This window comes from Platalea leucorodia (assembly GCF_965183815.1).
Source record: "Platalea leucorodia genome assembly, chromosome: 14".
Lineage (NCBI taxonomy): Eukaryota > Metazoa > Chordata > Aves > Pelecaniformes > Threskiornithidae > Platalea > Platalea leucorodia.
The window spans coordinates 10,223,561-10,251,540 of NC_138836.1; the positions used below are offsets into that span (position 1 = coordinate 10,223,561).

Consider the following 27,980-nt stretch of genomic DNA (forward strand, 5'->3'; position numbering starts at 1 on the left):
TTTCCTTATAAAGCAGCTCTTCAAGTCATGTTCCTTTTACCACAGTGTCTTTGGCATTTTCCTCCTAGAACTTTCTTGTAGAGTGGTATAAAATGTTTTTTTTTTTTTTTTTTACAGAAAAATAAGTCTTTAAACCACAAATTAATTCCCCAAAGTATTAAATAACATACCAAAAACTTTTATCAAATCTATTACATACACTAATGGGACAAAACCTTGTTGTGTATGTGCATAATAATTATATATACATTTTTAGCTTAGTTAAGTTAGTGCTTCAAAGTTATCAAGGAAGCTTTACAAAAAACCCAAATGCACAATTGCAGTATTACTAGAATTTGTCACACTATTGGTAGAATTTAACGATGTATACAATACATTGCATTTAAAAACCTCTGCCTGAATATGCAAACGGGTGACTCATTTTTATATTTTTGAATAGTTTGCAAAAAGACAGGATTTTATACAATTACACAGTAAGTCACTTTCCAGATTTCATGGATTTAAGAACTGAATATGATGATAATTATCCCCTATATGAAAACACATCTACTAGTAAAAACAACGGCATCATACACATCAGAAACTAAAATGCAGTATGAAAATCCATCAGCAAAACGTCACATCCTTTCAGTTGCACTGAACATGTCATTCGTTCCAAAGCAGCATTACTGTAGTGAGCGAGCTCTAAAATAAGACTTCTTTTTCTTATTTTCGTCTATGTAGTGTGATACATACATAGAGTGTGCTCAACCATTAAACACGGAGTCCTTGGGTTCAACGCTTCACATGAGGAGATTCCATCCAGGTTCCTTTTCCCACAGAGAGCTTAAGAAATTTTGCAGCTATTTCTTGTACAGTTTTTTGGTGGGCTCTGTGGTGGACGGATAATTTTAGCTTTCTTTAAGCTGTTCCTTTTATTGATGTTGCTGGATGTGAGGGAGTATGAGCGTCCATGCATCATCCTGGCATTAAGGCCATTCGCCATGGAGAAAGATTTGAGATGGCTTCTTAAGGCAACAGGGAGAGGGAGCTTGTCAACAAGATGCACAGGGGTACAGGAAACTATGGCACGGCAACAAAGGTCTTGCAGACTCAGTACTTAAAAACAGACATAAAACTTGCATTATAATAGCGTGCTTTTGTCAGCCACGTGGTAGCAGCACACCCAGCCCTCTGCATGCACTCTGTACTTCCAGGCTGAATTCGCATTTCTCCTCCCACACCCTTTCCCACATATACATTATCCAAAATATCTGCTGCTTCAGTTTCCTAGTTCTGTCTTAATACTCAGATGACTGAGCGTGTAAGTTCTAGGAAAGATACGTTATTCCCTACAAAAGCAGAACAGGTTATGCCTGCAGATATATATTTTCTGTTTAGAAAGCAAATTGTACAGGATTCCTGATTCTTCTTTTTTGATGTTTTGCAACAGGGTTAAAGTTTCAGAAAATTATTTTATATTAATGAACCATAAACCTTAGCTAGGACTAAATTCACACACTGTCAGCGTACATCGCTTACCCTTGTTCGGCCTCCAGAGCCTGTCCATTCCATGTCTCATCAATACTATTCTTGCTAGCTCAGTAAAGGACTCCGTAATATTGAAATTACAAAGTGGGCTGACTTCAAAGAAAGTCATGCCCAGCCTCTCAGCATAGGCTTGTGCTTGTTCAGTAGACACTTGGCGCTTGAAGGCTAAGTGAAGGCGATTTCCAACCAGGATTTTTGGTACACCAGGAGCATGCTGAGCAAAGACAAGCAGTAAAAAAATTAATAGTTTAGCTTCCATTTTCTCCTTCCCTCAATTAAAACAAACAAAAGGTTTTTCAAGATTTAAAGACTACGTGGCAGCGTGGACCAGATGATCTCTAGAGGCCCCTTCCAGCTTAAATTATTCTATGATTCTCTGATCTAAAAACATCCCTTCCTCGGAGCAGACAGGCTCGCACAGATGATGTGGCAAGCGCATAGCAAGAGTGGGACTACAATATGAAATCTTTGCCCTCCGTATGCTTTCCATCAACACCTTTAAAGAAACTAGACACTTTAGCTGATATGTTTCCAACCTTCTAGAATTACAAACATAGAAAGAAAACTGTAAACTTGGCATCTTGGATAACTCTGTAGTAAGCGCTCCTGCAAATGCCAGTAAAAACAGTAGAAAACGTCATAAGCAGTCGGTCTTAGTCATCTGTTACAGACTAGCGACACTCTGGGATTATACCTTACCTCATCTATTTCTTTTATCCATCGATCGATTCCATCAAATGACCAACGATTTGTTATATCATACACTAGTATTACTCCCTGTATTAAAAAAGAAATTAAAAATTGTAAGTTTAACAGAGGCGTAACACAGAGAATGCTATCTGTAAATTCTCCAGTTCTGAAATAATCTTGTAAGATGCTGAGCAGCTTCTCAATGGAGCAGAAGCTCAGCATCCTGCGAAACCAAGCCCCATCTCCCTGCATGGATTACAGATCAGCTAAAGGGCAGAAACCCTGGCTTAGTTTTATGGTCTAATGTATTGGTAAATATTTATTTTTATAGTGGACAAGTTTGGTTGATCATACACACATCACAAGTCGTAGCAAATAAATATTTTTGGTCACATTCGGTAGCTTGAAGATTCAATGCTTTGTGCAATTCCGGAACATAACAGATGCAACTCATCAGAACCAATACATATCATGAATTGTAGCAATGCTTTAAAGTCTGAAGCTATAGTGACTTTTAGTGTGTCTTTTTTTTTTTTTTTTTTAAAGTAATTTCCTTACAAGTCATTACATTTCATCACATTTTAGACTATGTTTGTATTTTTCACGTTACTCTTGACAGTTTTATGTTATCAATTTCTCTTACTTGGCACACAGTTTTAAAAAGTAGTATTAGCATAGCTTTCACATGATCAAAGTAAAATAACACGCCTAAGTTATTGAGGTAACCAACAAGAAGGTATATGAACATATATCACTGTATTTTACCCTGATTCAACTTCAATCTCACGGATTTCCCCTCCCCAAAAGAAAATCCCACCCCTTGTTATTTCCTGTGTTTCATGTTATCTTCAGACTATTACTGAACCTGCACGCAATCTACAAGTGAGCTACAGAAGCCGTCAGGATGGTTTGCTAACTCTGCTTTCATCCAGCCAACAACCATGACTCATCACTGGGAAAGCTGTACTTTGCTTACCTGAGCACCTCTTGAATAAGACCGAAATATGGTGCAGAATCTCCCTTGCCCTGATGTATCCCTAAATGAAATAAATGATATATATTTTAAAAGAGAAGTAGGTGGCCTCGTGTGTTAAGAGTTCAGCTAGATTAACTCATCTGTACTGATCAGAATCGGTTCTTCTTCCATTAGTCATGCAGCAGCAGTCACTAATGCGTACGAGCTCTTCTCGCTCTCAGCAGTTTTTCCCCACTGGCATTCTGCCCTTTCCTCTACATTTCTCAGATTTCTCAGGATAAGAGGACAAGAACTTCAAACTTTACTCCTGTGATTGCTCTTGGAAAACAAAGGCTATTACTCAAGTGTACGTATGCCACTAGACTTTGCATTTAGTTCAGCTTGAAGAAAGATTCTGTTTTCACAGCAAAAGAAAAGCGGGAGGAAACAATAGTTATCACCAAGGAAACAATGGAGAAACAGTAAATTCTCGATGACAGCAGCGATAGTTCATCATGAGTCTAGTATGATGAAGGCATCCCTACAGAGTCATAGCACAGGTTTTTAGAAAAGCATGCACAAAGGAAAAAAAAAAAAATCACTGCATAAAGTGTTTGGAAGCAAAATCAAATTTATAGTGAAACACATGGTAAGAAGCAAAATTCCATAAAGATTTTTTGAGGTAGATTACAGATCTTCAAATGCAAGGCACATATTTCTGTATATGATCAACTGTAGAAACATTTCCAATCCACTCTTTTAAGGAGTCCAAAGAACATCCATGCCCTTCACAAAAAGAATTAAAACATCTCCTTCCTGGCTGCTTCTCAGGTAAGCTTCATGTGGTATTTTTGCTAAGCTATATAAAGTGGAAGACAGAAGAAGAAAAAGAGAGTAGAAAAACAAAATATCAAGTAATGAAGATACCATATGGCAAAGTACTATTATCCATCATTGCATTTCACATTTGAAATATTATTTTGAAAATCATAAAGGCAAAAACCACCAATGAAGAATAAAATAAAAATAACTTAGCTTTGACACAAAGGCATGTAACTCCAGTAATTAAAAGAGTTCCAAACAAAAATAAACACCAAGATTAATTTTAAAGATGGAAATGGCTCAGGATTGTCTCTTTCTAGAAGAAAAAGGATATAATCATAATAACAATTCATTTTCACCTCCAATTCTCTACTCTATCTATACACTGCTTGTTCCTAGAACCTGTCTCTCCGATTTATCCAGATTATGGTTCCTCAAAAAATCACACTCCATCTCCTTCCTGTCCTGTACTGGCCTGACTTCTCCCTCTTTTATGCCATGAGTTTAGGGAAAGAGGAAAACAACATGTTAAGACGCAGTAATGTTGCTGCGTTTTTCAAGTTGTATCACTTCCTGAGTATGTCTAAATGAACCAGAAGATGGCCATCTTCAAACAATCGTAACACAAAAGCACGCTGACAGACCAAATATTTGACCCTACAGGAAAAACACTGGTTGTAAAATAATTTTATTTGTTCTCAACATGTTTTTATAAAGATCTAATCACATCAGAATGCATATCAATTAAATTATATGAGCAATAATGCTGCTTTTTTTTTTTATTTTTTAATACTGTGATTATTTAGTCGACCATTACTACTAATAAATTGAGCAAAGGTATGTTGCTACACAATCACTGTATGCTTTCTAAGGTACTTCCATTGTTCTCGTTACCAATATATTTTATAATATTTGAAGGCACTTTGACTCTATCTTGAAGGCACTTGTAACCTTTTGTGTCTTTCTTCTGCATTTATGCATCTCTCATGCAGAGAAAAAGCAGGGTTCCCCATTTTACATGAAACAGCTGCAAAATGGAGGTAAGGATAAAGCGTGACTTACCCAAAGCGCTAGCTGCCTGGCCTGCTCTTCCTCAGTTGACTCAATATTTCTGAAGCATAAGGGAGAACTTGTGCCCTGAAGAGCTGCATTTCTGTGTCTTTGAAATATAAATTATGAGGAAAGGTGAAGCACACACTTACCAGAGCTGTAGCTTGATTCGTCGGCCATCCAGAAGAATCGTTGTAGTCTTATAATCTATACCTGTGGGGAAGAGTCATGCAAATCTTAGAGCAGCTTGCAGCTGTACAATATACACACAGTTACAGATTTCAAAGAAGCTGACCTTGAAAAAAGGTATTTGTCATCAGTACTCTTAGGAAGTGCACATGGATAAGAACAACTTGTTCATATGAAGTTACAAAGACCTTTCATATTACTTAAGCTTGGTCCATTCAGAGCAGCCGTCTCAGGCTCCCTTCAGGTTGATAAATGATCCGTTTTATTCATTATCATGACAACATATATTCTTAAAGAGTTTTATCTCTTTTCAACAAAAGATGGTAGAACTAGTTTTTTGCCTTCTCTCTCATACATACATTACAGACTAAATGCTGTTCTCTTCCTCTATTCCCTAGCTTTACTGACTCTATTATTTCTTCCTTCCTTATCATCTCTGACTCATAGACAGCTTTTATATCAGATACACGCGTCCCCCTCTTATATAAAAGCAGCAGATGGTGCAAGAAGTGGCTTGCCTTTTGTCTTCCAGCCTTTCCCATTCCCATTGATAACAGCCTTCTCTGCCCACAAGACCTGTGCAGTTAGTGTCCAGCAGAACACAGGCAGGTTCCATTTATTCCCACCCGTAATGGGCCCAGGCTTTGTGGCTGAGCTACAATCTCTCTTTTAGATGAGCTGAAGACGTACTGCAGTGTTTACGGGAAGTATGTATTGTAAGTTCGTATACATCTACACATAGACGCACGCACACGTATAACGTAGCTCACATCTTTATTGTGCATTTTGTAGCCTTTACAAACAACCTTCAGTGCTATATAATATTAGCTTTTTACTGCTAGCCTGACATGCCCCAAGAAGCCATTAAACTTTGTAAAAATAAGCTCAAGCCTAGCATTACTGCTCTCTTAGGCAAAACGGGTGTGTTAGTTTCAATTAGATGAGGTAAAACCAATCAGAAGAAGTTGTGTAGCTGCAGCTGACCCCTGAAAATATCCACAACCATGCTAGGGTCAATAGCTTTGAACACTGTGCTTCAGTACTGCATCCACAAATTGCATAATTATAAACATTAAAAGAAAGAAAAGCTTTTATTTCATTAAACGTTATTTTAAAAGTGTGCATTCAGTATTCACACTGTGCAGCCAAGCAACACAGTTCCACTGGTAAATGCGTTTTTCTCCTGTTTTCTTTGCTGTGTCATAGTTAAATTCTTGAATTGAACATTTGTTCATAGAGTCCTCCAAATGAAGTTTAAAAGCTCTGAAAAATGTACTGAAATGTGATGAGACTTGTACCTTGAAAGAGAGACTTGCTTTATTTTCAGAGCATAAACAAAACAAAGGGGTGAGAAAAACACATTGACATGGAAAAACAAACGCATGCAGAAGAGTGCCCTAATTACAACTTAAGATTTCAGCACATCTTTATTTGAGGAACAGGGATGACAGTGCTGAAGATGATCCTTTAAGTGTAAGATTTGTTATTATGGGTGACTTCAACATCCAGAACAAAAAAGTTAATCTGTATTATCAATATTTGTATTGATAAACATAACAAATGCTTACCAATAAGATTTTTTTTTTTTTGGCTGTATTTAAGGGGGAAAGAGAAGTTTGAAAGTTTAATGAGAGAGTATCAATTGCTTAGATCGCTCTCTTATAGAAAAAGTACAGCATAGCACAGCACATGAACAACAAATGAAAAATCTGTCTCGGCTGCAAGCAAAACTCTGCACCTACCATGCAGCAGATCTGCTCTCTCTGCCTGAAAACATGTTTTGTCACCAAGTTAACACAATGGACTTCCCATTGCTCCGCCAGCAGAGTATGGCTAAGTGCTGCTACCACTTGTCATGAAGAGGTCCTTAAAGCAGTCACTGATAGTTACCTCCATTTTTGTACACAAAGAATAGGTTTAAAACTCGCTGGCATAAATAAGCAGACACAGAAAAGGAAGCCTTGCCCATCTCCTTTCCCACAAGGAAAGGAGTATGCAAGACTAGGTCTGGAATAAAGACCAGATGTTAAATTACCAAACAGAAGTTATTGCAAGGTAACAGTGCTCAGCTGAGTCAGCTCCCCCTGGAGCCACAGGCGAAGAAGAGAGATGCTTCATTTGTGCTTCCTCTCAAATTCGCACCACACTGAACAGCTCAAACGGCATTTGTCACGTGCAAGATGCTATCTGAGGCAAGCAAAATTTCAGCCCATTTTATGAAAACAACCAGAAACTTGAATTCGCTAAGTTATAATCACAAGACACTACTCTTTGAAATGAGGTATGGATGCGCTACCCCAGGAAATGTTCTCCTGGTAATAAATCAGGATAATCTCTTGCCCAGAGATCAGCGCCCCGTTACCCAATGCGGCTATCTCCAGGTTTTAGTCTCGAGACAACTCATTTGTACACAGCTATCACCAATTTCTCCTCCAGAACAGACACTGGGGGACTCTGCATGCTTTTATTACACAGCACAATAGCATCAATTCCTTTTTGTAGGATACCTATTGTAACACAGATACTAAAGCATACAGTGAAACAAGTTCTTTAACTCTACTACAAATAACTTCACTTCTCTAATTTCCTGGCTTCTTGCATGTCAAGATTTACATTCACAGATTAAAGAGCTAGTAGTCAAGAACTTTCATAGCAATATTAGCAAATCGTTTTTACTTCTGTATTGTATTTGCTGATATTATTAGAGTTAAACCAGCTTTAAATATTGTAAGGTAAAGAGATTTAAAACCAACAATTTTTGACAGATAATTGCACTGCAGTACTATTAATTGAAAATATTTTTACCTATGAATCGATTATGACTTGTTACATGGTTTATGTCATTTCTAGCAGCAGCAGCAACTGCTAAGCATCTGCCCAATCTGAAAGCCGAGAAGAAGAGGAGAGGCAAGTCACCTTGCCATAGCCCCACAGAAACGGGTACGTGCAGTTCCAAGAGCGAGGGCATTTCTTAAGAATGAGAAGCTGAGAGGAATTGCCTGTTACGGAGATCCTGGTAAGGAAGAAGCTAGCAAAGACCAGAGAGATGGCAGAAAGCAAGCTTAAGAAACAGTCTTGCTGTGATATGAAGACCCGGTAAGTAAGAAGATCAGGAAGATAGAGGCACTGTGATGGTAAGTCAGGCGTTACTAGGAAATGTATTTCAATGCCACTTCATTTCTATTGCCTGCAGGATAGTTCACCTGAGTCACATCAACATACAGGTTCGCTGCTCCCACTTCTACGAACTGATGAATACATCCTACTGTCAAGTAGGAGTATATTAGGAAAAATATCTCTCAACACAGCTCCTTCTAGTCTGGCAGCGAAGAGAGGGAGCTAAATTCTTCTATCATTCCAACTCAAACCAGAGACTGGTTCAGTGCCATGCCAACTTCACAGTTCCCAGAGAAGCACTGAGCTGAAAGGCCAGGGACAGCAATAATAGACATTTCAAACTTTTAGCTCACTGAAGAAGTGTGAATTGAAGCATCTTCTGCCTTTAATTCAGGCTCTTATTAGGAAATAGTCAAATCTACAAACTACAAGTTAAAATAAATAATTCATTAGTTAAATAAAAAAATTTCACACACCCCCCCCCCCACCTATAGGCAAAGTCTTGGGACGCGGAACAGACTAGGACATTGAAACTGTTTGTGCACTGAAAGAACAAGTTTCATCATTTCAGAAATTGTTGAAAACATAAAACATGCAGAATAAACCCTGCATAACAATATATAACTCATTCCAGCACCCTGTGCTACCACTGATATTTCCCACAGGGTGAAATACCTCCACTAGTTTATCTAAAATTAATGAAGAGGCACAGACCATGTTTAGCAAACACTGACACATCCCACGCAGAGGACGGACATCCATCATTCTGTTAAAAGACATACCAAGCACAGAAAATTAGTACTGCATAGCTAGAGGATACACAGCTGAATCAACCTGGCACTGTGTTTTGCACCACAGCCCATAAACTGCAAGTCGCTCATGTTTTGCACACACACAATGCAAAATATTACATATTTTTTATATGACACGCACGAGACAAGTCTGAAGAATATACTATTACCAGCTGCTGTTTATGAAAGCATCTTACAGGTTTCTCAAAAGATTTTTGAAGAAGAGATGGTTTCAGAAACTTCCTTATTCTTTAGCTGTTATACAGATAGAAGCAGTTGATAATATAACCTGAACATCTCTGCAATTAGCATTTGCCATTGATTAAGAATCAAAACAAAAAGCCTTTTGCCATGAATCATCAGGAACAGCATGAAACCGTAACAATGAGACCAACAGATGTGGATTGTGCTGTTGTAGAAATCAAATGTCCTTCCAGAACATTATTCACTCATTTAGTAAGACAGAATAGCTTTGTTTGGATATGTAACTAAAATGTATCTCTGTACAAGAAAGGGAAAAAAAAAGGGGGGGGGGGGGGGAGGAAAAAAAGGGAAAAAAAGAAAAAAAACCCAAATAGCCTACTTTCTCTGTACAAGAAAGGGAAGAAGGCGGCTGCTAAATGAAAAAAAATTCAACTTTGACGTAAACCAGAAAAACCTCCCAGTGCTTACTACTTTCACATGGATGTTTTTTAACAAAAATATTTACCTAAAGCCACAAATTGAAATTAAAGAACCTGAAACAAGACACTATCCTTGCTGAAGGGTTTGGATTGCTTAAATCTAATTGATTTGTAATAGATTTTGTTCTTCTCAAACACAAAATTAACAGATAGAAAACTGAAAGAAATATTATTGAACCCAGGAATGTAGTAAGATTCCCAAAAAAGCATTCAGCTGTTTGCTAACGACTGCAGTAAAGAGGAAGCTATCCTCTCCGCATCGATGCTTCGCAGCCATTATCACACTACCCCTTATGCTTCACTGACCACGCTGCGTTCATGTCAACACTGATTATTTTTAGGCTTCCTGTGAATTTCTGCTTCTCTTGAAGCTTTTAGTAGTGTATCAAAGTTTCTGGGTTTTGTGATGGATCTTTTTAGGGCAGAATCCTTCAGTCATTTAAGTTGCTCATTTTGTGTTCCACCAAAGGCAACATTATTTACATCAAAAATCTTTTTGGTTTAATATTTGGGATTCAACGATCTACAGTGTGACTGTAGTTGTTTAGCTTTACAGCAGTGAAAAAACACATTGACTCACCTAAACGAAATGGGAAGCAATTCCACAGACCAACAGATTGGTCATATCTTGATAATATGACACAGAGTAAAATCCAGATTTGTCCCTCAAAATTTTTCATAGGAATTGCAGGTTTGCCTAATATTTTAATGGTTTGGTGCTTGTTCTGCATTTGCTTTGGATATGTGTTTCAACTTTGATAAGTTATAGGAGAGGGGAGAGAGAAAAACAGGGGAAAAAGCCCAAGAACTTTAATACTAGATTCTTCAGAGCTGCGCTTCACTGATTCACCACTGAAAGACTTTATTCAGTGGCACATTTGTCTTAGAAATGCTCCTAAAACCAACCCTTTTTATATCTGAGAAAATACAGAATACATGACTCTTCATCTTTGAACCTGGTGCTCTATTATATTTTAGCTCATAAATACTACAAGAACTGGTTTCATTGTTTTTACTTATTCCTTTTGATGTGTCCTTTCTTTAAAGTTTAAGACATGTTGTTCCGTGTAGCTAATTGATGTCAGATTAGCAGCTTTCAGATTTAATTAAAACAGAATGTAACTACTTCAAAATAATAATAAATAATAATAACAGCAACAACAACAATAAAACATTCCAACCCCCTGCCTCCATGGCCTGACTGCCTTCCACAGATTTCAACGTTAAACACCTTCTCCAGCAATCATTCACTCCATCAGTTTGTCCAAATTAGCCACTCTATAATAGTTATCTTGGAGACATACTAACGTCTCCTTCCCACTGTCTGTTTCTATGCCAATAATTAAGTGTCTCTAAATAAATATATATATATATTCAGTGGGATTCTGGGCCTGTAGTTAATGAAGTCCACTGAAAGCATCCTTCAGGTTCAAAGACTGTTGACTGCACTTCGAAAACCCATTTTTAGGTTTCAGAGAGTGCTTAAAACCATTTTCTCATAGGCATGATGAGAATTCAATGGTCCCATCACTTCCCACTTTAAGCTCCCTCAGCTATCCAGGTTTTCACATACACATGAAAATTAAGGTCTAACGTTTCTCTTGAGAACACACCTCTAACTGTTTCAAGCATATTGGACAAGTGACACAACTTCCAACTCCATTCATGTACTGTTCACAGCAAATGGACCCACAGCACGCTTTTAATTCAAAATTCAACTAAGCTTTAAAAACTAAGCCCCATGTTTTCAACATCATGCTGCAAAGATATAAACTCTTTGCAATAAAACTGGACTGTATCTGTTGACATGTAAGCACGAAGGTCAGGTTATGCGACAGTCGTTATTTGCCTTCCGCTTGCCATTTCGGAATAATCATCACTTTCAAATTCCATTCTTTTTTGTCACACTTAATTACTGCAATAAAAGCCATCTGTTTGAAAAGCACAGATTGCCTATTCAGACTGAAATAGAGACACTAAAATTTTAGATCTAGACTGTATTCTTCACCTCATTAATCAAGCCATAAACCACAATTATACAGTCTCACAGATAATTCACTCATTTCAATGATGTGACAATTTTCCCATTTTTAAAAAGAAGCTATTTGTATCAGAAAGCTCAGCTTTATGTTTAGCTTTGTGGTCACAGACACATGCCAATCTCACAATCTATCCTTCAGTACACGTGTTTTCCTTTAAATGCTTAAAGGAATTAAGGTTACAAGAAATCTACCCTTAAAAAACTGAAAGTGCTCTTTAACAATTACACAGAAGCTTGTCATAGTTACAGAATTTTTAGGGCACTAGGTTAAAATCTGAATATCTCAGAGCACTTCTAGTTGGCCCTAGTCCCGACGGTTGTCCTTAGAACCAAAGCAAATGGTATGGGAGTAAGAAGTTTGACACAACTTTATGGCACACCTCCAATACTAATCTAAAAACAAAATTAACAACTGAAACTCTAAAACTTATATAAACCCCAAAAAATTAATTAGTCAGGCTGCCAATTTACAGAAGCAGTAACTGAATAAGTTTCTTTTCATCCTCTTAGTATCAGCATTAGTAAGTAAACAAGCCAGCACTTTGCATATTAAATTCACCCCCTCCCCGAAAAGAACATGCAAACAACTTGTTAAGTACATGGTTTTTTTAATCATGCCTTAGCTTGCAGTATTTCTGCTAAGATGGCTAAATGAAAACTAAACATTCAAGGCAGACGACTCTTTGGAAAGAAGAGTAAACTATGTGACATGGGCTTATAATCAACTTTTAACCAAAATTAGTGAACGATCCATTTCCATTCACATTAAGAGGAAAGCAAATAAAGATCCTGAGTCCATATTCCATTCTCCTCTGTCTTAACATTTACTTGTCAACAATAAAATAGCCTCTTTACAATCTAAGGCCTTAGAAAGTAATTTTACAAGAAGGGGAAGGACTGTTCCCACCCCCCAGGTCAGGAAGAAGCAGGAACTATGCACTTCAGTTCATCATTTCCTTTCTTCCACTCCAAAAGAAAAGGATATGGGAGGCATACGGTAAGCTTGCCAACTCAAATGTTTACTACAAGTTGCAGCTAACATCCTCAGATGAAAGCTGCTATATATAAACATGTTATTGTTTATAAATAGTAGCGCTGCAGGAACAGGGAATGTTATTAGCATTACTGACAAAAAGAAGTTCTTCCTTTATTTCAGCACACTTTAATAAATTTGAAATAAATTGGGAAGAGACTAACATATCAATCCCAGCAATCTCGTAAACGAGGTGTTTTTTTCTCAACCCTTTGTTCCACAGATGTGAAAGAATGAAGGGAAACACGGAGCCCGGGGTGACCAGTGCTCACAGGACACCGCTGGTGCCTTGCATCTAGATCCAACTGCTCAGGCACACCACTGCAACTCGGGCTTCTGACTAGAAAATTCACATTAAAAGACAAGATCCCCAGAACTGCTGACAGCTCTGGAGATGGATTCAGATAGGATTGGTATTGACTGGTAGGAATTATTAGCCAAAGTTTTTTTTTTTATAGTTATTTAAAGCCAATAACATCAGATTATGAGTTAAGAGTGAATGTGGATCACTCGGTTCCCTACACTGGGAAAGGAACACACTCTTGGCAGAAGACAACAAACATTAGCTTTATAATTTCCCTGCTTGTCTCTCCAAATTCTTTGCAACAGAACTCAACATAAGAAAAATGTAACATCAAGAAGTTCCCAGTTTATAGCCATTGTTACACAACAGCAACAGTATTTCAAAACAGCTCTTTTCTACTTAAGATTTGCATTTTATAAAAAGAATTGCCCTCAACTTTTAGTCCATTTAATATCAAAGTAAAGATAATCATAACCTAGCACCAGTGAATTTGTTTAGAAATTAACCTCTACTATAAGTACGGGGGGGGGGGGGGGGAAATATTCTTCTACTCTACCGATCTTCTCACTGCTGCTGTTCATCAATTCCTGTACCTAAGAGCTGGACTGCAAGAAGCGTTCCTATGCATGTCAGGCATGTCGTTAACAAGCATCCTATCTTCCTAAAAAACTTGGTTACATTCTTTTCAAAGAGCATCAGCTCTCAAGGGCAGTCTCTCATTCACAATCCCACGTCTACACTCCTCGCAATTAAATAAAGTTTCAAACATGATTCTTTGTTTCATCTTCTTTGAGATACACGTCATACCAAGCAACAGCTATGATGTGGTGCTCTGCAGAGCCATGGAAAGTACAGTGAAGGGAAACTTGGCCAGGCTAAGACAACTGACCCCAAAAAAGCGGAATAAGTTTCATGTAACAGTTGATTGTCCAATATTTTCAGTGCTTGTGGGTATCTTCGTAGTATAATAATTCTTTAGCATGAAGCTTAACAGTGGGGGTCAAATCATCCCGGTGCATGAGGGAAAGACCAGAAGGCAGTTACATATCTTTTAAAATTTTACAAACTGAAAAAGAAATGGGACACAGCCATGCAGAACATGCAACTTGTATCTTAAACGCTAGGTTTGAAATACAGCCAGAATCTGGAAGGCAGAATAGCTTCAAACCTACCATAAAATATTAAAAACAGATGCAATATTTCACATGTTACAATATTTTCCAAAAGAGAACAATAACCTTTTTATGTCTTGACACTTCATTAGCAGTAAACGAGTTCAAAAACACTTGGCATGAGAAGAATTGCAAGAACATCTAGCCACTGTTCTTCTGAGCTACAGGCCTAAGAGCTCACTGAGAACAGTTGCAAACCTCTCCAAAACTTCCCTAGGCTTTAAATCAAGTCTCAAATAAATGATTCTAAAGAATTAAACCACCACTTTCAGTTAAGCATATCAATATTTCATAACAATTAGAAAAATCAAAGTTGTTTCCTAAGTGTACTCCTGTATATTATGAAATTCTAATTAATACTTATGATAAATGGCAAGATATAACCAAGGTTTACAAAAAACAATCCAAAAAGCCTACTCCAGGATGCCATCAACGCTGCCAGAAGTCACAGCAGTATTTGTCACCAAGTGTAGTAAAAAGAAATAAAGCAGGTACATTTTTTCACCCCACAAAGCACTGCTTGTTAGAAGAAGAAAAAGATTACTTGAAAAATAATTCTTACTTGAAAAATGAATTGTCATTATGATGAACTGAAGATCAAAGTGGCAATTCACAACAAGTAGGTATAAGTGCAACAATTTTGCTTCAAAGATGCCAGAGAGCAAAATTCATATCATTACTGAAAAATTACTGTGGCTTAAAAGCTATCACCCAGAAAACATACGGCCATCCTTCCCAAAGCACCGACACTGGCAGGGGAAGAGCTTTCAAACTAACCTCCAAAGCAAGCAACAGAAGACCAGCTGCACTTCTTAAGTTTGGAATTCCAAGTGAAACACGCGCTGCAGTACAATACCATTAACTCAAGGAATTCCCTAGTCATGAGATATCTTCAGGACATACACTTCCATTAGAAAAATGAAGGAGATTAAGTCTGGCTTGGATTATGCTTCCACTTCTCCCCTTCACCTCCTCCCAGCTTTTCTGGCAGAAGAGCTGCCAAAGTTATAACTGTACTGCTTTTCCAGGACAAAAAAATTAAAACAAAATGCTAGCAAACCATCTTTGTTAGGATTTAAAGGAGAGAGACAGACTATACATTACTGATACAAAGCTCTTGTTCCATTCGTTATTTAGTTGGTTTCAGTTTTCCAAGAAATTAAAATAAACTGATTTCAGGTGAATAGGATCAAAGGAAATTTCAGGTTGGAGCAATCTCAGAAGGTCATCTAGATCAACCTCCTGCTCAAAACAGGATCAGATATGAGGTCTGAAGACTGCATAACCTCTCTGGGCAACCTGTTCCACAGCTTGACTGTCTTCATGGTCAAACGTTTTTCCTCTTACGCATTCTGAACCTCTCGTGTTTCAGCTTACACCGGGTGTCTCTTACCCTTCCACCGTGTACAGAGCCTCTCTCTGCCCCCTTGATGACCTCCCCATGGGTACTGGGAGGCTGCTCTTAGGGTACCCCCCCACAGGTCCCCCTTCTCCAGAGAGGTGACTCATTAGTCTGCGGCCAAACTTCATCTAAGTTGTTAGAACTGCAGACTCTTCTTCACTTAAAAACTATGTAATTACTTTTCATGTAGTCTTCTGCATTCAACTAGCCTGTCTCGCAGATGTTGAGGACAAACACAGTGTAGACTGATAAGTGAGTCTGCTATAAAACTATAGTTCTCAAATAGTACTGGATTAAACTCGTTTGGAGACAAAAACTAGAATTTATGTGGAAAAATTATTACACCACATGTATTCTTGGCCTCTAGAATCTTCTTGCTCCAAGACTAACATCATTCTAAAAGAAACTGTGTTTCTGTCTGAACTGAAAAAGAAAATAAATGTAAAAGTTTAGAGGTTATGAACTTGTTTAAAATTCCATTTATCACGCTTCTGTCTTATAAGGTATGTGTTCAAGTTAAACCACAATCAATTTAGAAGTGGTTTGAAAAGTCAAGGTTGTGCTCTGCACAAACTTCACTTAGCATATTTACCGAAGCAAACATACAGAAAGATTAGAACAGAGACCTGACTGAGATCATGCACTGTGTATAAGGATTGCTAAAACAGTCAGAAAAGAAATATATGTACCCAGATATCCATGTTAAAAATTGTGCACCGCAAGACTCTCCGTATACTGACTCAATCATTCCGCTGAATGCATCAGCTCCATGAGCCTCTGTTCCTCAGTCTAGTCTTGAGAGAGTATGAAAAAGGCTGCCAGACCTGCTGGGTCTCTTCTGGGTTTTCCAGCTGGCAGTTTCATATTTCATGCACTTAAGTATCCCGTTTTAAGGCACTGCATAAAGTCAGCTTGCAAACAAAGTATAAGGGCACAGGAGATACATTAACACATCGTTGTCCCTAAGATTTTGAAGGGATGAATTATTTTGATTTGAAACCTATGGACTAAAATACCCCCACGTCCCCTTTTTCTTTCTTTTAATTAAACTTTTTTTTTTTTTAAATAGTTTCTGTTTCATCCAAACTTCTATAATGGCTCATTCTCTATGAAAATTGGCAAATTAAACATACAATCCTCAAATACACTTATGACTGCTCCTTCAATATATTCTTTCAGAGCACATAAGCATTTTTTGCTATTCCATCTTTGCTGATGTGGGATTACAAGGAAACATATGTCGGTAAGGCCAGGGCAGGGCTCTTTGCATGAAGTCGTAGCCCAGAGGAAAAATGAGAGCAACGGCAGGAGCAGCACAGGGAGTTACTAACTGCCAAGTAGCGCTCAGCATGCGTGATATAAAAACAGGGGGAAAATAAAGAGGTAAAATCTGAATCATAAACCTGGAACACAGCACACAGTAAACAAATTATGGTTATTAAACACAAGTGATTGGACTGCTTTTGAAAGCGTGAGAGATCAGCTGCCATTCATCTAGGGCAAACGTGTCACTCGGCCTACAGCTCGCTTTTAAACGTTGTCACATGTTCAGTCCCCTCTACATTTACACCTGCACGCACGTGGCACTTCAACTAGCTGTGTATTAAGAATAACTGGAACTTTTTAATAAATAGGTTATCTTCTTCTGATCCAAGAATGAACATATCTTTACAAAACACATTTCTCCAGAGTTTTGCGTACTAAAGTACACTTAAAGAATATGCGCTATTTTAACAAACACATTTAAAACAGCTGTTTATGGCATTGGCAGTTTACGTTATATGAACATGAAGCCGAGACCCAAACATAATTTATTGGGGGAAACTCTGGATAGTTTGATTTTGTATCAGTCAACATCTTATTTTAAAGCTGTATTTTTGGGGGGCTCATAGCAGTCCAGAAGTGCCTCTACACTAATCACTACTGAATGTTTCAAAGGAAGTCACAGAATCCCACCTAGTCTAGCAGTAGATAAAGGAAATGTATAGCAAAATGGTTTCTTTATATAAACTAGGAAAAAGCCATAGAAAGACGTAACTATAATTATTAAAAAAAAATAAACAGCTTATCCATTTTCATAAATGAAGTAGTTGCAAAGAATTCTAGATCTCCAAATACTGGATTAGGAAGGTCGGAAGGCGCGTGAGGGAAGCAGACTTCAGAAAGCAGCCAGGTTTGCACGTTCTTCCTAAATAGGATCTCTCCTTTTTTAACAGAGCGCTAGGCTAAATGAGCTCAAGACGACATCTCTTATGTTCTTAACTTAGAAGTTACTTTTTAAAACGCATGGAAATCTCCAGTCCAGAAATTCTCATCATAGTTACTCCACCTCTGCATATTAAACTACCAGTTTCTACTTTGAAATCCAACATCCCACAAATAATCTTAATGTCCAAGATAACTCTGGAGTAACAGCCTTGGCTCTTCTAGCTTCCTCACGCCAACCAGCTGTTACTTAATCACCTCCATCTTCTGACACCACTTGGTGATTTCACACAGTGCTTTCATATCAGCACTTTCAATGGCAAATCCCACGCAACAAAGAAAAATAGCAAAGCTGTTACATTGGCTTTCAGCTCAGCACAAGCCTACATCTCATGAACAATAAATAGCTTTCCCTGCTTCTGACAACAAACGTGATTCCAAAATACTTCATCTTCACTGTTTACATGCCTACAAAACAGTCAAAAATTCCTGACTTGACAGAAATGTTTTTGTATGCGTGTAAGGGCATTTTCACTGCTAGGTCCTACCTGTCCTGCCCCCAGCTGGAGAAGAGTAACTTTTCTGTCCTAGGGAGGATTCTCACCTTGCCGTTAGCACAGTTCAGAGATTTGGTTCAGCCAATCTGAACATTATATGAACCAGAATGTGTTCCACTTCCTTAGAGATTTATATCCTCTAGGGTTCAAAAAACCCATGCATCCTGTAAAGAATCACCGATCAGATCCAGTAAGTCTCAGCTGAACACAGCACATATATTCCTTTTACTAATACGCAGTTTAATTAACATATCAAACAAGAATATAATTATACCAAAAGCAGGTAGGTACCGTATTAAAGCCTTCAGGCAGCTGTTCTTCAACACGCTTAGTCACTTGGCACAGCTTGTTATTGATTATACTTCTCTTTTCTGCTTACCCCACCCAGCTGAAAGAGGATACTCTCTTAGATGCCACAGGTTGCTGTAAAGATGTGAGCAAGGTTAGTTTCTGGACCTTTAAACCCTCTCCATTCCTGGGCAGCAATGACATCCTAACTTCCTAGTAATTAGCTTTCGAACTTTCCATAGATTTGAGTGACAATTTAGATATATAAACAGCTGTTGTGAACACCAATACTTTTGTGGACTTTGCCCTGAGTAGGTACAGTCAATGCTGACAGAGGATTTTATCTTACCTTTCTGAAAGACTGGACATTAAATATACAGCGTATGTTGATAAATCAGTGTTTGATCTGTAACAGCTTCACTTACCTGATGAACTTGCAGCTCTAACTGGAGTATTTGACTACTTAGCTTGCCCAGTTCATGCTTCCATATTACAACACATCAAGACACAACAGAAAGGAACAATTATTCATACAGAGGCATTCCACTATACCAACAGATTTAGATGTCGACAAAAAAGCAGGAGCAAGCTTAACCCAAACTTGTTTGGTATATTACATTTGAGATGGTCCTTAAATAACACTAGCATGACAAACACTAGCCCAGGTTGAGTATTTTATGTAAATATTGCATTATTTTTTCATATTTTCAGTCTCATTAAACAAAATCCTGAAGAGCTGAATAAAATGGAATAAAACTTTCAAAGTTAGCCAATTTCTATTCTTAATCCCATTTTGCATTCTTGTTTAGCTACCAGAACAAAACCAAATTTACAGCAATATGTAAATGTAATTTAACCAACATATTGGACAAAACTTAATCCTGGCACAGGCAAACACAATTTTGGTTAGGCCAAAGCAGCTTAAAAGGACTCAATTACCCTGAAGCCTGACTACTTTTCAAAATAACCTGGACTTTGTCTTTCATGTTGCACACTTGTCTGGGAGCCTCACAGTAATTGTGTTTTCACAGTCACTTTCCCACTCCCTTATATCTATGAAAAAACAGGGGGGGGGCAGGGAGACACAAGTAGCCCAAAAGAAATGGAGACAGAGTACACAGTGCTATTGAATACGCGTGAGAAAGCCAAAGAAGAAAGTAAGCTATTGCTGTAGTCTCTTTTGCCACAACAATCTAAAGTAGTACTTGTGGCAATAGCAGATACCAAATTCAGAAAAGAGTGTGCACGTTGGTCATGTGCACGCATGATCTTAAGATTTCAAGACTTCTTCATTCTGAAAATGTACAATACAATAATATGCTTGACCAAAATGCAGGTGTTTTCTTTGTTTTGTCTTCTGTTGTTGTTGAATAGGCCTTGTTAAGAAACATAAAGGCCAGTTATTGGAAAAGAACCAGGTAAACAAATATCTGGTTTGGGTATGTACGTGCGCACACAGTTGTGGTTTTTTTCCCCTCCACCATGGTTGGGTGAGGAGAGAGCTAGGAAGAGAAGTAAATTAAGCCTATTGATTAAGTGGGTTTCAAAACCTCACTGCAAGATAACCTAGCTTCTGACCTTCATGAAATTGTGAGACAGCAACACTTTTTGTCCATGAGATGGATACGAGCGCACAACACCTGAGTTGCTAAGCAGTATTAAAACAAAGAAATATTAATATAGCAAACCAAAGAAAAATGGCTGAATAGAAGAAAGTGTGCAATAAAGCAACACTAATTTTATGAAAGGTTTGAAGAAACATATGAAAAACCATACACTGCCAAGCTGGCCTAGGATTTCTATTGCTCCATTAAATCAAGCAAGGTGAATGTTCATTGTTTCAACAGATGTGCAAGATTAGCTAACAAATGCAAAACCCCAAACTGCCTGCTTGACCTGACAGGAACGCTACAGTAAGGTAGCGTAGTAAGGTAAAAAAGGTGTCACTTAAGTATGCTGCCATGTATCAGGGAAGAAAACATGATGTACTGGTCTCATGAGGCAGGGGATTCTTAGCATGAGACTCTAAACTTGAGATTTGGGGATGAACAAAACCAATCTGAATTAGAACATAAGCTTTTTTTTTTTTTTTTTTTTTTTTCTACAGAATGGAAAGTATCGGTCATAAGTAAGGCAAGAATAAAGGGAATCGGTCCAACCAGGATCCACATTTTCAGCTAACATACACCCCTCATAATTGACTGCCTATTAAGAAGAATTGCTACTCCACAGTGCTATCACCTCAAAGAGACAAAATGGTGGTGGAAAAGGGGAGAATTATTTCTATTTTTCTCTTTCAAACACAGTGAAAGGGGACGAGAAAGTACAGAGTAGGTAACAGTTTCTGTTTACTGAACTTTCTTCCCATGCAGTATATAATACAATTCAAAATTAATATAGTCTTTCAGCAGTAAGCACAGCTCTTGTAAGATAACACATTAAAGGGGCAGTCCTAACTCACATATTTAGAGTAGGATCTATTACTGCTTTACAGACTCATCCCAAAATAGGTTAGATGCCCTGTTTGAAGCAAGTATTTCTTTCCACCAATGCCACGGAAGCCTACAGTAATGAGATAAGACACCAGACGTCTTATAGGCACTTAAACTTCGTGTATGAATCAAACCTCACCTGCTTTTCCTTGTACAAGAATGCAGTTTAAATCCTTTTAAACTGAGATTAATGGGCGTACAACTGGATTTTAACAAAATTCAAGGGGGAGAAAAATTCACATCTATTCAACCTTTCAGGAAAAGTTAATTCATGACAGCTAAGAGTGGTCAATTTTTGCCCTCCTTGCACTGTGAGATAAAGTCTAGTCTATTTATAGGCAAGCATAATTAAACTCAAAAGGTGTTTATTTACTCATAGACACTGGCGCTCAGCAACTTTAAATAACTGTTCTGCTGGAGAGATCCTAATAGAATGGACTGAAGATTGTCCCTAAAAGCTGGTGCTATGTGCAAAGAAATACAGAAATGTAATGATGTTGCCATTAGTTTCTATTGCAATCTTTAGATCATGTTGTGTTTAGGAAAATGTAATGGCTTCCAAATAAGTCAGTGATAAGCAACCCATCCTATTCATTATTATACTGGTAGGAAAACAAAACAATTTTATTTCCCCTTCCTTTCAGCCAAGTAACATTTTCAAACACACAGTTTTAGGAAGACAGAACAGAGAAACTTAACATCAAATCTTTGTGTTAAGACTTTTAGCTCCATGAGTTCTGTATTTGGCCTTGTTGGGGGTGAGGGGAGGAAACCACAGTCAGCTCACAAATCTAAGTCTTTTAAGTTCTCACAATAACAATATTTCCTTTAGTTTCCGTATTTCAGTTAGGGCCCATTCCCTCCTCTTCACACCAAAGAATGGCTTTGATCTGTGTATTAGGTTATCAGGAAGAGTCCCATGAACTGTAAGTTTGTCTGCTGGGATGCGACCAGCTGACAACCACCCCAGTCTAAATGCTCCCTAAGGTCATCTGGCTCTCCCCATAAGGCCTGCCTGAGGTTGGGCCATCCGAGCTCCAGGCCTGCGTTCGAACCATTTAGCAATCAAGACAACCGCTTATTAACACCCACAACTATTACACACCAGGATCTTTTCAAGCATTCAGATAAGACAACCAATAGCCCGGTGAAGCTCTCAATCTAAGGACAGACAGAATTTATGGGAAGGCAAACAACTGTGACACCTTCGGCTGGGGCTGCACAGCTAGAAGGCGCGTCCCCTGGGTGGTGGATAGGGGATCCCCCTCTGGAGGGTGCACCGGATAAAATTGAAGAAGGTGCCGCGAACCAACGCAGCCTAAGGGAAGGCCACCCTGACAGAAAAACCACTGGCCCTCCAAGTCATGGGGGTTTTCCTCCCGGAAAAAAAATAAAAAGTTGCAGAAACGACGAGCATCAACTTTCAAAAAAACGAAATGGCGGGGATGGAGAAAATCAGTAATGAAGTGAGGAGGAGGAGATGGAGCTGGATCGGTCATGTCCTGAGGAAAAAAACAACAGAAGACTGCGCTGTGGCCCTTGGGTGACTCCAGAGGGTGCAGGCTGGAACTCTTGGGAAGTGGCACAGCACACAGCCGCAGACCGATCGAAGTGGAAGAACGATGTTTGCGCCTTGTGTGCCTCCTGGCACTGAGAGAATTCAGATCAGATCAGAAACAACTGTGATATGAACTTAAGAGGATATGAAAAGGTTGCTAGGTGAGAAAGCATGAGAGACAGTTTGTCAGTTTAAACCTGATTGTTCCTGCAAGAAAAGGAGTAGGAGTATACAGGTTTGAACAATCATTCCTTTCAGTCCCCGTGTCAAGCAATCACACTGCAAGCATACGGTAGTATGAAAGCAAAACCAGAAACCAGCTGAATAAAAATCTATTAGTGCAAAACATCAAAATATTTGTCTACCTAGTGACAACACATCTAAGGCTTATATTCTAGTCTAGGGGCAATTATTTCCTCTGAATTTATTTTGATGAGAAATTTACAATGCTTAAAAGCAAAGTTTCTGCAGCTCTCTATACGACCGTTTTTGTGCAGTTTTTCTTACCGGGTTAGAAACCCAGTGTGTCCAATCTATTCTAATTTCAGTTTTGAGCAAGATGTGGAAGAACTGTAAAGGCAGGTTACCCAGACAACTAACCTTACTGCCTACCTGCCCATCTCCAGGATAACTGCTTTCTAAATTATCTCTATGAATCACGTTCACGAATGCATCTTCCACGGCAGTCCTTACTTTGTGATGTTAAAGCTTCTTCCCTTCTTCTTTCCAACCCTGAGCCCTTTGGTCATTAAGAAAAATTCAGAGACCAGGAGACTGTACTCCTTCTTAATAGCTGAACTATGCCAAATGCTTTCAAACCACGGCTTGTGGACCAGCAGCAGCTTGCAGGGACCCGACTGATCACATGATGCTGGCTTTCCTTCCCATCTCCAGATTTCATATCATTTTTGTGTACCGACAAAATATAGTAAGACATATGACTGCTGTATTTTCCTGGGAATGAGAAAGATGGCAGATTTATTTTTGAATAGTTAAGAAAGTGCCTGTGAAAAATTAATTTGTGGTTTATACAATTAAAGTTTGAGCCCATAGAGTTGAGATGAGACAGTTACATAGCTGCACATAAAGCCTTCAGGAATCTGATGGCTAAAAAAAAAAAAAACCACCCCAAAAACCAAACTAAAAAACCCCACCACACTGTTCTAGTCAACTCCAGGTTTTATTTTACCTTCATTCTTTTTGTCTGCTTAACTGTCTTTGATGCTGCTGAAAACAACAACCAACCAAAAGCCCCTTGGTCCTTCTTTGCTGATGAATCCATCCTCACTCAGCCTTTCTTCCACCTCTCTTAATATCCCATGGGGTTCATTTAGATTCTCCTCCTTCCCAAAGGACGGGTCACATTCTGTTCAACACCTCGTCCTTCCCTACGCTTCCTTTATAAATAATCTGTCTCTCTACTTCTTAGAGCACTGCAGTGCATCTTAGTGATACCTCCTGTGTTTAGCACAAGACTGAACCCTATATCAAAACTAAATTCTAACTTTTCTTCCTCAACTCTAATGCACTGCTGTCCTTTCTGAAACCCAGCCCTGTAACTTCAGGGTTAGCTTTCCATTTTATCCACAGCTTTGGTAAGCTCTCTGAACAGCTGGTCTTATTCAAGGCCTCATCTCTCCTTCCTCTTGATCACCCTTCGTAGCTCGTTCTTTCCAAACTTCTCAACATTCATATTCCCACCTTCAATTTACCAAATTTCAGCAGCGGGAGTAACCTTTTTCCTGTTGCAATAAACACCAAATTCTGTCTCTCTTGCATATACAAATTTAAACAACTGCCCAAATTCCCATGCTTCATCACATTAACTTGTTCATTCTCAAGGCCCTTCAGTGCTTTTCCTCTCTCTTCTCAACTGCTCTTGTCTTTTACCACATCATCTCTCTCCTCTTCCATTGTAGTCTCAAAGCTATTCCCTTTCATCAAGCTCCACAACAAAGTTTTGTTATTTCAAAGCTTATACATGTGGTGCATTTTGACAGAATACATCATACCACTAGACCTTCTCTTTCCAATTCAGAGACCCACCTGGCATTATGAAAGTGGTAGATCCTAGCAGTTAACCAAGGACTTGAAAATGGTGAAAAAGTCAGTGTTTATCGAGCTTTTTAATCAAGTTAAATTAGAAGATGAGTCATAATACCAGCAGGATGTTTAGCTCTATCCCTCTCCCTGCATCTCTATTTTCATAGTCCCTGAGCCTGCACAGATTCCTCACAGCTGCATCCTACGCAGCCAGGCTCCAGTGATGTAGGAAAGGCTGAGGGGATACAGGCAGAGAAGGGATATCAGATACAGACCACCAAGGAAACTGGGCAGCTTATATGCAGTGTTCAGAAGTATTTCAAGTTTGATGCACTCAAGAACATTATAAATTAAAGACTGGAAAAATATTTATGAACTTTCACAGTTAAAATCCTTCCTTAAGTGAGACTAGGCAGTATACTATGATTGTGTAAACACTGAGGCTCCGTATGTATAAAATTCTTAATTATGACACTAGTTGCATAAAATTAAAAATCAGATTATATTCCCTCCACTTTTTCCTACCATACCATCTGTTATATCTGCCCTCCTCATACCCCTCTCTTGAGACACGCTCATCTTCTTGGAGCTAAGAACTTTCAGTCTCTGTGAAACAGTGACTTTTGCATAGCAGAGTTTGTGAGGTCCTGAATTACCATATTTGCCTAACCTTGTATAGTTCAGACTGATAAATATCCTGGTGAAGGGACTACAATCCATTCAATAGCGCCTAAAACTTACAACCCTCTATGTATACATTTTGAAGTTATTAGTAGCGATAAAGAATTTCCAAGCTGCGTGGTAAGTACTTCCAAAATAATTCAAAAAGAATATTTGTATTTCTTGGATGTCAAGAAATCTATTAGATTTATAGTGTTAGCCACACAAATATTTTTAAGAGCAAACCCAGAAGCACCACAAGGCTTACATGCAAAAGCATGAGCTCAGGGGCTGGTCAAACATTCTCTCTCAGTTACCTCAAGATACATTGGAGACTAAAGTGCTCCTTCAGCCTAAGAATTTATAAACTAGATTGTGTGTACAGAACAGAGCCAGACTAGGCACACTCTCCCCAAGCCTTCTGTCTCTTTTCTCCAACCACCTGAAGAGCATGAAGAGTAAACACACTGCTACACCCCAAGGAGTAATTTAACAAAACTATTAAGCAAACACCTTAAAATGTACATTGATGCCTTCAAGGTACAGTCTGACTCATAAGCAATGGTACAGAGAACTCTCCTCCCTCCCTCCAGCTCTTCGGTGTGAATCAGTACTATAAACTCAACATAATAACAGATTCTAAGTCAATGATGTAAAGCCTTCCAGTGAATTATCTAGTCACAGACTTAGGCTGGCAGTAAATTAAAGCAATGGGTAATTTGACAAGATAATTTGCTTTTTAATATGCTGCATGATAGATTTGCATGAGGGGGAAAAGAGAAGTGAATCTAGAGTATGTTCTAGGCAAGCAACATTGGGGGAGTGAAAAGAAGAGAATGGGAGGGAAGGAAAACAGAAATTCCCTTTTCCCCGAGCCATGAGCTTAGTTTTAAATCAGTCTGCAATGTTCACAACTCCCTATTCTGCAGACAGAATACACCTGGCAGGGATAAGGCTCTTCAGTCTCGCCCTTTAAGTGAAAGAACATACTACAAATATGAACCTTGATCTTAAAGGGCTATTCTCCTTGATATTAAGAATATGACAGTGAAAAAAAGGGAGGAAAAAAAAAAATCTCCTTTTCTGCTCTTTCAGTGAAAGCAGTTTCACAGCAAATACCTTTGCTGTTTAACAGAGATCCCTTTACTTGAAAAAAATTTTTATTAGTATTTCCCTTTACTCACTGATAACAAGAGAGAAATAACTGCTTAGGAAGATAAATCCTATCACCTTGATCAATACATTCTGTGTATTAAGAAGACGTTTCCCTTAAACTTGAGCTCCAAAAATAGTTTCACACACACGATCACCTGCATGGGATTTTAAACCCTGACGATTCCACCTCCTTTCTGAAAACTACGTGCAGCAAAACATCATTCAGCATGTCTTTGCCTGCACCCTTCTTCTCCTTTGGTGCTACCTGGGAGCTCCATAAATCCGCAGGAACCTGCGGAAGCCGTTGTTTCCATCTATTGGTCTGGCCACACTGATTTCCCAGCCCGAGAAGCTGGCCGCGCTGGATGGCGGCCTTTGCCTCCTGCGCGGTGGTAGCCTCACCACGGGTCTGGTCGAGGGCCACCGGGCGCTGGCGTGTACGGTGTTGGGAAAAGGGGAGCAGCGGGCAGAGGCACCCCGTCAGGGCGGGAGAAGCTCCCCTGGGGCGCAGCTTACCCATGTTGTACCCGTAGGGCGACTCGGTGGCTCCGTCCTGCAGGCTGGCCAGGATCTCCCCCTTGCCCACGTCGCTGTCCCCCACCAGCAGGAATTTCAGCAGGAAATCGTAGGCTTTCACCGGGCTTCCCACGTGGCTCATCCTCCTCCTCGCTCCCCCCGGCCTCCCCGACGGCTCAGCTCCCGCGGCCCATCCCGGGGCCCGGGGGGGCCAGGTCACCGCGGCGGGCAGCGGCGCGGGCAGGCAGCGGCATGCCCGGCGCCCGCGGGGGAGCGGCGTGAGGCGGCGGCGGCGCGGTCCCGTCACGGCAGCGGGGGCAGCGCCCGCCGCGCCATGCCTCGCCGCGGCCGGAGCAGGGAGGCTCTCGGGGCGCGCCTCCTGCAGCGACGGGAGGCGGCGGTGTCAGCGGCGGGGCACGGCGGCAGCGCGCCTCATGTCGTGACAGAACGAAGGCGACCGTCTCTTCCGACAGAGGGCCCGACCCTCTCCCCCCGCAACGCGAAGGTGCGGCGGGGCGGCCGCGCGGGCTCCGTCCCGCTCCTCCACCTGCCGCCCCGGCCGCGGGCTGCCAGCGCTCGCCGCCGCCTCACGCCGCCGCTCAGCCCGCCCGCCGCCGCGGCGCTCTGACAGACCAGCGGGCCCCGCCCCCGAGCCACACTATTGGGCAGTTCGCCACCGCCACCGCCCTCCTCGGCATTGATTGGCGCGCCGGAAAGGCAGCCCCGC

The 27,980-nt window shown here is 39.7% G+C and overlaps 1 protein-coding gene across 1 annotated transcript; it reads right to left on the reverse strand.

Moving 5' to 3' along the window:
* RAB40B (RAB40B, member RAS oncogene family) lies at positions 1-27,456 on the reverse strand. Its single transcript, XM_082326575.1, has 6 exons — positions 27,254-27,456; positions 5,200-5,260; positions 3,197-3,257; positions 2,230-2,307; positions 1,522-1,744; positions 1-1,098 (listed from the first exon to the last, which is right to left on the reverse strand). The coding sequence occupies exons 1-6, from the start codon at positions 27,393-27,395 to the stop codon at positions 827-829; spliced, it is 837 nt and encodes a 278-aa protein (XP_082182701.1). The 5' UTR covers positions 27,396-27,456; the 3' UTR covers positions 1-826.
* Between the last annotated feature and the right edge of the window lie 524 nt (positions 27,457-27,980).